The following is a 12,380-nucleotide window of genomic DNA, read 5'->3' as shown; positions in this document are numbered from 1 at the left end:
TTATGTTATTTATATGACAGCACGTAAATTCTTTCTCCACGTGTTAGTGTGTTTACAATTCACCTCTGCTCTGAGTTCCCCCCCCGATGCGCACAGACACATGCCCACACACACTCCTACAGAACCAAACACAAAAATATACTAAAAAATATCTCCCCAGTACTTCTAACCTAGGAGAACACTGAGATACATACAAAACGTGCAGAGTTGTGAATGCCAAGACTTTACTGTCAACCACGTTTAATTGCTTTTATCTAAATTTGTACACTTTTCTATTTGCAGACAACAGACCTTCATGAAGAACTTATCAGGTCGAAACGAAGAGTTATAGTAAAAACTATTCAAAAATTGTCTGGCATTAAGGCAAATCCCCCACATGTGACCAAGCCTGAAGAGCTTGTATCAGGCACCAGCAGCCAGGGCACCACTGCACCTAAAAAGAAAATCAAGTGCCATGGATGAATTTGAAACGGAAATTATGTCCATCGTAAAAGAAAAGAGAAAAGAGGATGATGTAAGCAGCTTCCTCAACTGCATTCACCCAGCTCTCTCCCATCTTCCCAGGAGTTCACTACAAATCAAGATACTGCAATTGATACACGACGCCGAGTACAGTGTCAGTTCATGAACATGATCTTTAAAGTAATAGTTCACTCAAAAATGAAAATCTACTGCAATTTAACTATCCCTCAGAGTTTGCTGCTTCGTCTGAACAGATTTGGAGAAATTAAGCATCACATGACTTGCTCTGCAAAGGATCCTCTTCAAGCAGCTAACTTGTGGATAATTGTGATGTTTTTATCAGCTGTTTGGACTCATTCTCTCCATTGCTGAGCAAGTGATGTGATGCTGAATTTCTCCAAATCTGTTCCGACGAAGAAAAAATATATATACACATCTTGGATGGCCTGAGGGCGATTTTAATTTCAGTATATTTTCATTTTTGGGTGAACTATTACTTATGTTTTATAGGTTTCTTATAAGTTCTCATGTGTTTTGAGTGCAATTAATGAAGTTGTTCACTGCAAAATGAACATTGTTCATTCAAAGAATATTATTCCATAAAGAAGATGTGGTTTTCCAAAACAGGTTATAATAAGTTGCTCTCTTCTCCTGCTGTTATGTAGGAATTGTTGTTTTAGAGAAAACAATAAAACCAGTTTCTTCATTCATTACTTTGTGTTTGTCTTTTTGTCTTTCAAGTGTACTTGAAAATTTTCTTAAAACCATCACTAAGCTTTAGCATCGCTGACAATACATTTCAAATGATTCGACAGCCTTTTTGTAAACATACCATTGCAGTGGAGATGTTCTTGATGTCTTGGTTGTTGGACACAGCCGATAATATCCATCATGAGTAACACATCTGCTGTAAGCACAAGGATTTTTTTTGACCGTAAACAAAAATGACAATATGCATTTTGCATCCATGTACCTAAAAGATAACATTCATTCCATCAAAAAATTTAATATGTGCATTTAACACATGTTGCATGTCTACATGTAACCTTAATGTATACACAAACACAAACAAACAATGGAAAAATTGACTGTCTGATATTGAGGTGGCTCTGAAAAGACCCTTTTCATGGTGAGCCAGACTTCCTCAAATCTGGTAATACTGCCAAGGAACTGCACCACACGGGCAGTTGAAGTATTCCCTATACTTCTCCCTCACAGCTAGGGCCTCCCGCGACGCAGTGTTGCTTCCCATCCTTCCAGCTGCATTCAGTGCAGTACTTGGGTCAGCAGAACCAGTGGTGGAAGGAGAATTCTGATGACCCCATCTAATTAAATTGTGGAGAATGGTGGTTGCTTGCACAATCTTTTCTGCATGAAATGGGCTCAACTCCATCACTCTGTGGTACACACGAAACTGAGCTGCCATGATGCCAAACGCATTCTCTACAATCCTCCTTGCATGCGACAGACGGAAGCTGAAGATCCTCTGGTCAGCAGGGATTGCTCTTCCTGGGTAAGGACACAAAAGATGTTTTCGGAGGGGAAATGCTTCCTCTCCAACAAACACAAATGGGACCTTCCCAAGGTGTTCACCATTCGGAAGAGGCTCATCGTCTGGAAGATGGAGTGTTCCATCTCTGAGAGCTCTTCCAAAAGCAAAGGCAGACAACGTACCACCATCACTACTCTTGCCAAAGGCCCGATGTCTACTACTCTGAAGAGGTAGTTGGCATCTACCACCGCCAGGAGAACAATAAAGAACTGTCCCTTGTAGTTATAATAAAGGGACCCAGAATCAGCAGGGGCTTTTATTGTAATGTGCTTCCCATCAATGGCACCCAGGAAGTGTGGAAAAGCCCATTTACTGGAGAACCCCTCAGCAATCGCCCTCCAATCTGATTCTTGAGGCACTGGCATATACTCTCCTGCCAAACTCTGCCAATGATGGCACTATTCCAACTGCAGTGGATTTGCCCACCCTGAAGCTTTTGGATATAGTGTGGTATGAGTCACCAGTTGTCAAAAACTGGAGTAATTTACTAAAACTAATGAATATTTTATGAATATTGATGTTATTTAAAAATGTATATTCCGTAACGTTGTATGTTTAATCATAAACTTCACAATAATACAACAATCTTTACTCAATATTTGACAATTAAATGGTGAAAAGCAGGTGGCCTGGTAAATAAATCTGGCTAACGTTAGTTTGTATCAAAATTAGTGGGTAAGCTTTTTTTTTTTTTAGCATTTGCAAACATCATAACATAAAATATATTGATGTTAAAGTACTCACCTTAAACAGATAGCCAGACGCAGTGTGGTGTCCTGCCTCTCAATCAATGGAGCGATCATACACAACAACCGATCATAATCGGCGGGACAGAGCCGAAAATACTCCTTGTGGCGATCCTCATCCAGCCGAAGCTCCTGAATTAAAGAATGGAATGCACCCCGTTCCGTCCGAGTCCGTAGAATAGGGTGAACCCACAGCCTTCTCCTTTCCAGACGCTTTCGACGCCGTCGCAAAAGACACAGTACAAGCACATCGGAATCCATAGGTGTGGAGGGGAAACGTTGGAGTGTGATGTCATATCCTGTTCCCGCTCATATTCTATATATTGGATAATACTGCCATCATATCAGACTGCTGCTGCTAGGGGCGTATGCTTCCCCCTTTACAATCACAGCTGCTTAAGCATTTTAAGAACATACTTGTTGCACATCCTCAATTGCTTAACTTTGGGTGACGCTCCCACCCCCCACCTTAATGTGCTTTTTCAGCATGTAATCCTTAACTTCCATCGTATTAGGCTGCTGCTGCTGCTGCTATGGGTGTATGCCCCCCCCCCCATACTGTTCTCTCAAATATTTTGCATAAGCAGCTAAGCAACATGCTTGTTGTATGCTTCTCTCCGAGTTTGGGTGATGCTTCCCACATAAAGATAGTATCAAGCAACATTTCTCATTGCTGGCCATTCAAATTGCATCAGTTGTGTTGGGGAGTTTTGGCTTATGGTTGTTTTGGGGGTTTGTCTTGCTGCTCTCCCCGCTCTGTCCGAGCATGGCTGCATGGACAGGCATGTGGAGTGTTGCCCAGAACATAACCATACAGCCAACACTAACTGTATGCAATTATAATTGCCATAAATATACTTGACAGAAGTGGTCCTGATTGAAATGGAGCATCGCGTTAGTTCAGTCAGGTCATGTTAGTCACGCTTGCATCAGCTGACAGTCAGCTGTTCCTGACGTGTACCAATCCAGTCTTGCCACCTATCATCTGCGGTCTATTTAAATCCCCATTATTCAGTGTCTCTCCATCGCATAGCTGCTTGCAATTAACTCCCTCCTCCAACCCCAACTCCACCAACTGAACCTGTAATCCGATCTAACTTCTTTCTTTACAGTGTCTTCATTGGAAACAGTCTCTATCACATTTTGTTTACAACTCATGTAATTGTGAATTGTAATTATGTATGCTTATGTTTCTGTTCTGTACCCCAGGGGGGTTTGTCTTGAGGCTCTCCCCGCTCTGTCCAAGCATGGAGTGTTGCCCAGAACATAACCATACCACCAACACTAACTGTATGCAATTATAATTGTCATAAATTTACTTGACGGAAGTGGTCCTGATTGAAATAATACATACTGCATTTCTTTGAAAGCTGACACCTTTACTACTCTATAAACCTCTTTTTAAATATATCAGAACCTCTCTGATGTGTTTCTATAACTGATCTGCAGGTAGAACATGAACGCTTTTAACCTGCACAAGTGATGTGGTCTTCCATCTGCTCGCCACCAGAGCTCACCTTCCTATTATATTGACGCTCACGCTACACAGACTGCTTCACATCATCCTGGACTACATTTCCCATGTTCCATTGCACTGATTACACCCTCACCTGCATCCAATCACACACCTTTAATAGGGAATGTGAAGGTACGTCACGCAGTGTTGCATTATGGGACGTGGGCGCCACGATCTCTGTTCACGTTTTCGCCAACCGTTGCTAAGACATTTAATTTTGAGTGTGTTTGGCCAAAATGAGGTAAAATTGAAGAACGGAAGAAATGGAGAAGTTCAAAGAAAAAGAGAAGGGAATCGGGAGAAACTAAACGCCACTACCAAAAAACTTTATTTATACAAACTGACCGAGATAAACAAGATAGATCCATATGATTTAGCAGCCCAAGACTGGATTACGGATCCAGACGCACTACCTCCGCTCACATTTATGGACATCGTCAATTACCTCGTTTTTGGATTGAGTGCGTACACTTTGCAGGAGTTTAAGTCCCTTCAAGCTCATGAACAGTTTTGCAGCGGCTGGGTACAGGACCTCCTCATTCACAGGCCGCCTAACTGCAAGAGCACAGTCGTACTGGCAAAGGTAAGATGGCACTTCATCTTCTGTCGGAGTTTTATGGCGGTTGGCAAATCAGCTAAAATAAATAGGCTATTTACTGACAATGTTTTAATACCTATGTATCTTAATGATTCTGTAAAATTGATTCTTTCTCTGTTGTATTCTGTGCAATGAATCAACACGTTCATAAGAAGGCACTTGTGTTTTTGGCCAAGTTATTAAAACAAAAAAAAAGCTAAATATTCAGCTAAAGTTATGTTATTTTAAAGAGTCATAAGCAGTGGGTTTGAGCAGTTGCATTTAATAAAAAATATATATATTGGTTATAATTGTCAAAATTGTCTAAAAACCCAGTTTTATTTTGCTCGTGGTGGGCAGATGTATTTTTGTAACACGTGATTATGTTGATTAGAAATGAATGAATACATAATGTACAATCAATAATTTACATTACATTATATTTACATTGAAATACATAATTAACATTTACAAATTAGTTTGACTGTGTAAGCATAAAAGCAAGATAATTTAAGTGGTTCTGCTTTTATTAATCACAAATTAACTAAGTTTAATTTGTATTAATCAGATAATAAATGTATCTGTCATTGATTAACATTTCTGTCTTTATGTACAGGTGATGCACTCCTAGCGCCTTAGTGAAGTTCCTCTGAAGGCTTGGGTTATCATCAACACCAATGGTGAAGTTTCCTCAGCCCACTGTACGTGTGTGCCTGGAGTTGCAGAGACATGCACCCATGTTGGGGCCTTGCTTTTTAAAATGAAAGCAACTGTCCGGTGCAGAGAAATGAGGACTGTCACAGACATGTCTGCATACTGGATCTTACCAAGTAATGTGAACAAAGTTCACGGTGAGGTAAGCCATAAGATTAATTACACCTCTGCTGTTGCCATGCAAAAATCAATGAACCCTCTGTTGGATGGTGAGACTGACAACAAGCATGGATTGAGGACTTGTACCAAGACGATCCCTACACCATCACCTACACCTTCAGAGCTAAGACAGTTTTACACTGATCTTCATAAAACAGGTGGCAAGTCTGCTATTCTGAGTGTGCTGCCAGATTACTGCAAGGAGTTCAGAGATCCTGTGCACCCTGTCACACAATTGAAATCCCTTCACTGCCTACATGACCCCAGGCTTGTTGGATGTGATTTATCAGTATTGGAACAGCACTGCCAGGCACTACAAAAACATGCTGATGTTTCAGAGGCACAAGCTGTAGAGATTGAGGAGGGGACAAGGAAACAGCAGAAATCTTCATTGTGGTTTGCTGCTGGAGCAGGCAGGGTCCCCGCCTCGAATATGCATGCTGTTTATGCTACTGATATCAAAGCACCAGCTCTGTCAACTGTAAAAGAGGTTTGTTATCCTAAGGACAGCAAATGTAGCACAGCTGATGTCAATTGGGGCATTACACATGAAGAGCAGGCATTGAGAACATATGTGGAAAAAAACAAGAGAAAACACAATGGCCACGAAGTTGCCACATGTGTTTGTTTTTTTATAAACCCAGATTTCCCCCAAGTGGGGGCATCACCAGATGGCACAGTGAGGTGCATTTGCTGTGGGAAAGGTTGTGTTGTGCCCTTCCAAGTACAGGAACAACTCCATTCAAGAGGCATGTTTGGCCAAAGACAGCAACTTCTGCCTTGAGGTTGTTAATGGAGAGGTAAAACTGAAATGCAGTCACCCATATTACACACAGGTCCAAACACAAATATTCGTGACAGGCAGTAATTACTGTGATTTTGTGGTTTGGACACTCAAAGACTGTGTTGTAGAACCAAACCCTGAGTTTTGGATGGCACGCATAAAGAAGGGACAACAATTTTTCGTGGCTCATTGGCAAACATTTCACTCAAGCCTCCCAAGCATCAGTGAGCAACAAAACTTTGCCTCTAACAATGATACAGAAAAACAATACAAGGAAGGGCAGTTACAGAGGTAGAGAGCACTGTTCAAAGAAACCGAAAAAACTTTGGTGTCTGTGCCACGGACCTGAGGAAAAAGGTGACATGGTGGCATGTGACAATGAAAACTGTAGGGTCCAGTGGTTTCATCTCGAATGTGTTTTGGTGTTCATTTTAGTAGCCTAGGCTACGTTCATTACAGTTGTACATTTATGTTATAGCTATTTGACCCAAGTAGCAGCTCTCGTAGCTAATGTTAGCTTTCTATTTTTAGCATATGTTAAGTTTTCATAGGTTGTGCAAGAAATGTTTTTGTTGTTGTACATTGTCACAAGATGGGGTAACTTGTTAAATACCACTGTGCCTTTTTGTCATCAGTTAATGTTGACATGTAAAAATTAGGGTATTTGGTAGTTTATTTCAAAATAGATTGATGTATCTTTGCCCATCCAAGTTTATTTGCACTTAAAGGGATAGTTCACTTTAAAATGAAAATTCTGTCATCATAGATGAGAGTCAGTGGTTCCAGGTAACTGTTTGGTTACTGACATTCTTCAAAATATCTTCCTTTGTGTTCAGCAGAAGAAAGAAATTCATACAGGTTTGAAACAACTTGAGGGCGAGTAAATTACAGAATTTTCATTTTAAAGTGAACTATCCCTTTAAAGGGTCTCTGTGGACACAATCAGTACAGAAACAGATAAGTCACCTAATGTATTTATTAAGCAGTTATATAAAAACTTGAGTCACAAACATTTTAAAAAGGCATGTAAAAATATGTACAGAATATCAAAGCAAATTGTTCATTGAAAACAAAATAAATAATTTTTGATTCATGCAATGTGGCCTGTCTTTATCATCTGCTAACATAAACCACAAATTCAACATCATTCATCAATTATCCTACAAATCATCAAGGAATATACAATACACAACACCTCTTGCTTTGTACAACTTTTATCAAACGTTTTTACAAACCAGTTGATTTAGTAATCACTGCACAACACTTGGACACATGTTTGTAAGAGCACAGCAGACTGTGACAACTTTGTCCAAGAAAACCACAGTCTCACCCTCACATGGCAGAATTTTAGAATACAAAATTTTGTATTTATTCCGAACTTGACCAATAACTCTTTCCACGTGTATTCTGAGATGAGCAATGGATCTTGTTTCCTCCACATCTTTTGCATCCAATTGATGACGAGCCTTTGTGAACGCTGGTATTTTCACGTCAGCACACATCAGTCCCACACTCTCCTTTATGTAGAAAACCACTGTCCTCTGTTATTCGTTTGTCACTTGTCCGCCCACCCCACCCTTTGGAGATGAAAGAAATTACTCCTCGTGGAGTAATGCCGATGAGGTATTTCAGTGTATGCCTGTGTTTTTAATTTGAAAATGTTAGTGCTCTTCCCTGAAGATTGGATGGTCTTTCTATAAAAATTTCAAAGCAGTCCACAATGGCAGCAACACGATTTCCAAATATCTCCGCAAACTGGCGTGGCATACTGACGCACAAACATCTTCCTCTGCGTCTTGGGCCACCTCCTCCGTGCTTTCTTCTTGTTCTTTCTCCTCCCCTTCCTCTCCTGGCATCTTGCTAATTACCTGATGTTTGAGGTGTCTTCTTAACTAACGTGCAGACCTCTCTTTATTCATCACTTTCACTTCATTGTGGCCCAGAAGCAGAGATGGTGCCCAGTCAGGATGAGTGTCCAGCATTTCAAATGCTGGCTGTCCTGTAAATACAGCAATTTTGTAGGTTATAGACAATTATGGACATCTTCATATACTTTCAACACACACACACACACACACACACATATATATATATATATATATATATATATATATATATATATATACATAATTATGTTAGTAGAAACTGGACCAGAAGATAAACAAAAGCTAACACGTTAATTTAAAGTGATCTTGATGAAACTATTGACAGTGTGTGACTTATATATATATATATATATATATATATATATATATATATAAATCAATCAATTTCTTAGATATTGTGATTGTTGTTGCAAATGGATCATTATCTGTTGATAGCCACAAATTATGTGTTGCTCTGGAAGTCAACACACACCGACGTTTAAGACAATAAGAACAAAATGAAAATATTGTATTTAGGTCAAAGTTAGAGACCAGAGAACTCACCTGACTGAAAATGCAGCGAACACACTCTCGCTGATGCAGGGATGTTTTTTCCAGGAAGGAAAGCTGAAATAACGTATTCCGTTGTTCAGTTTCCTCCCTGAACGATCATGTGACCTGCTATGGCAGTTTTTGATCAAGCAGTACTGACCAACCATATCGATGTTTATTAAAATCTCGACTGAAAATCCAAACACAGCCTCCAACACACAAATTCAAATACATTGGTATAGTGCGCGATCCTGCAAATATGGCGGAGGACCCATAATGCAACGCGGCGTGATGTCACCTTCACCTTCCCTATACCAGGCTCTAACCACAGTTCAGGGAAGAGTATTGTTTGCGTGTATCACTGTCAGTGATAGCAATGTTATAGTCATTCCAAATTTGGCTAGTTCCTACTCTTGTTCTTTGCCTCTCCTTTATCTAGTCTGTTTACCCTAGCTTTGTATTTTAGCCTGTCTCCTCGTTTTGTCTGTTTGCTACCTGCCCCGGATTACCCTTTGTATTGCCTTCTCAGACTTTGTTTGTACCTCGCCTGGACTATTGTCTGAGGATTATCTGTTTGCCTTGCCCTTTGTATCGACCCCCGCCTGTTTACTGGACTACTCTTTGGTCTTGCCCTCAGTGTACCTGTTTTCCATTGTCCGACCCTTGCCTGTGTTGACCATGTCTTTGAATAAAGCTTTGCAGATGGACCCCCTTGCCTCTCATCTCATTCCCTCCGTATCAATGACAATACACCCCAAAGACAAATAATCCCTCAGGAAAATCAAGAGGAAAACATGAACTGACACTAAAATGAGTCTGAGAAACAGTGATGAATAAATAACAGTGCTTCAGTCTCTCTAAGGTGCACAAACAAGACAGTGCACACACACACACACACACACACACAGGTTCACGTTACAGTACCATTATCTTTTTCTCTCTGGGACACTGTTATAAGACACTTCTACGTAGCCAAGAACAAACACATAAAAATAAAGCAGCCATTTTTTGACCATGAAATGTTTTTCTAATCTTCCGTAGTGTTTTAAACGGCACTCTTTATGAATGCGGTACAAAACAGAGTAATGTATCATGAATGTATCGAACATTATTAAAACCCTGATTCATCTGATTTTACATTCTAGTAATAAACATTACACAAAAAATTGTCAAAAGGCACATTTGCAAACACATCAATTAAACTGCCACTCAAACATTTGACGTGGTCCAAACAAACAACTTTTAATGTTGTGAAAGATTATAGTAGTTCAACCTACTAAAACATATTGGGGTTTGTGTCTTATGCTTTAAAAAGAAACTCCAGAGTCTTTCATTAAAAAAACATGAACTACTAAGCAAACTACTGAGTTTAGCTCGTCAGTGACACTGCTTATAAACACAGTGAATGTTTCGCTTTCTTTACTGTCGTATGTTTGAGGATCAGTGTATAAACTAGGATGCATCAATGGGACTGTGTTGTGTGGCTCATCATCTTCATCATAGATGTACATACATTACATCATCACTCACTCAACGAGCAAACCATATACACGTGTTACAAAAGAGTTTCTAGAATTAAGAGTAAATGTTTATCCTGACGAGACTCGAAGGAAGTTTAGTTGAAATGTGCTGGTCATGGATAAGAAGTGACTGGATTCCTGCTGAGATCTCAAGCAGTGACCCTTTCTCTCTCTATTCTTCCATCTGTCCATTAAAGAAACGTGTTTTACTCATTTCAGTTATTTCTAGTCTGACCTGGCATTCTGCTCTTTCCATGAAATCTGTGATCTGATCTTCTGTACACGATAATCTCTCTCACACGTCATTAATTGCCTGTGAAATCTTATTTACATGAAGAAGAAAAATTCATCTGACTGGTAGGTAAATAAATTACTTGAGTTTCTATAATATGAAATCTACACATTTTTCCAAACTAAACTCAATGAATCAGATTAAAATCATGTTCATATTATTGCGTTGTCACTTTAATCAAGCAGGAGCAGCACTGCTAAACTAGACTTAGCGCTTAAACACCTGCTGCACTGCTCCTAATACGCTGCTCGTGTCTGTGTGTGTTATTAGATGCTTCTGCAGATCCTGTCTGGTGAATGAGGTTGTGAAGGCATGACAGCTTCGCTTGGGTTCGACTCTATCCTGCTCAACAGCGCCTCCATCTGCTTCTCCAGCAGCGCTGCCAGCTGGCTGTTCTTGTCTGCTTTGTAGTCCGCTCCCTCGTTGAGCTGCAGGTAGGGCACCAGATGTAGTGTGCCGGCGGGCGTCACGCCATTCACACACATGTAGAAGTCTTGAGTGGGCGGCGCCACGGGGGCGGGGCTTAGGATCATGCTGTAGTCCATGCCTGGGACAGACGTGAGCTCTGGTTGGGCGGGGCCAAGGTCTGGAGGGGGCGTATCTTCCTCACGGTAGGGGACGGGGCTTAGAATCATGCTGTAGTCCATGCCTGGGACAGACATGAGCACCGGGTGGGCAGGGCCAGGGTCATCAGGGGGCATGTCTTCCTCACAGTAGGGGGTGGGGCTTACAATCATGCTGTAGTCCATGCCTGGGACAGACATGAGCGCTGGGTGGGCAGGGCCAGGGTCAGCAGGGGGCATGTCTTCCTCACAGTAGGGGGTGGGGCTTACAATCATGCTGTAGTCCATTCCTGGAACAGACTTGAGCACTGGGTGGGCAGGGCCAAGGTCTGGAGGGGGCGTGTCTTCCTCACAGTAGGGGACGGGGCTTAGAATCATGCTGTAGTCCATGCCTGGGACAGACATGAGCGCCGGGTGGGCAGGGCCAGGGTCTGCAGGGGGCGTGTCTTCCTCACAGTAGGGGGTGGAGCCGTGGCAGTAAGGTGCAGGAGTGCTGTTAGTCTGAACAGACTGTTGTCCATCAGGGCAGGTGACGTACTGCGTGATTGGCCCGATCGGCACAATCGGTGTGATTGTCTTGATCAGCACATCCTCCTGTATACCGTCAGACTGGACACTGGGTGTCACAGCTGGACTCGTGTCCACGTTTACCTGGTACCACGTTTCCGTGCAGTACTGTGGCGACTTGTAGCAGTGAAAACTGGAGAAATGCTGATTGATCTCGTCAATATTCCCCTTCTGTTGGGACAAGAAAGAGCAGGAACTTCAAATTAAGTTCTGAATAAATCGTTCAACATTGTTGTGCTAGTTGTCGTGACATTGCTATGCAGTCGCTAAGCTATGTTCTGATCTGAGCTGTTTATCTGATCTGAACACTACTAATAAACAGTGTAACTCTGAGCTGGTGTGTGTGATGTGTGAAGGGACTCTCTGACCTTCAGCAGAGCGGGTTCAAGTCCTGGGATGCACGGTTTGGGAATCGCTGGCAGGAGGAATGATTTAATCCTGCTGGAAGAACACAAGCAGTGAAAAACATCCATGAGACAGTGATACAAAACACACAGAACTTAGCTAAAAA

At 41.4% G+C, this 12,380-nt stretch overlaps 1 protein-coding gene across 1 annotated transcript; it reads right to left on the bottom strand.

Annotated features, from left to right (window-relative positions):
- Positions 1 to 10,149: 10,149 nt before the first annotated feature.
- LOC127968082 (uncharacterized) lies at positions 10,150 to 12,349 on the bottom strand. Its single transcript, XM_052568974.1, has 2 exons — positions 12,238 to 12,349; positions 10,150 to 12,040 (listed from the first exon to the last, which is right to left on the bottom strand). Exons 1-2 carry the CDS (start codon positions 12,340 to 12,342, stop codon positions 11,006 to 11,008), a joined length of 1,140 nt encoding a protein of 379 aa, XP_052424934.1. The 5' UTR covers positions 12,343 to 12,349; the 3' UTR covers positions 10,150 to 11,005.
- Between the last annotated feature and the right edge of the window lie 31 nt (positions 12,350 to 12,380).

This window comes from Carassius gibelio, chromosome A4 (genome assembly GCF_023724105.1).
Source record: "Carassius gibelio isolate Cgi1373 ecotype wild population from Czech Republic chromosome A4, carGib1.2-hapl.c, whole genome shotgun sequence".
NCBI lineage: Eukaryota > Metazoa > Chordata > Actinopteri > Cypriniformes > Cyprinidae > Carassius > Carassius gibelio.
Note: the sequence above shows the minus strand (reverse complement) of the source record. Positions and strands in the feature narration are given on the sequence as shown.

Bases quoted from the DNA above. Each gene is read 5' to 3' on its own strand.
- LOC127968082 (XM_052568974.1), bottom strand. From the start codon at position 12,342: ATGGATGTTTTTCACTGCTTGTGTTCTTCCAGCAGGATTAAATCATTC. The intron at 12,041-12,237 runs GTCAGAGAGTCC...TTGTCCCAACAG, and splicing joins TTGAACCCGCTCTGCTGAAG to AAGGGGAATATTGACGAGAT.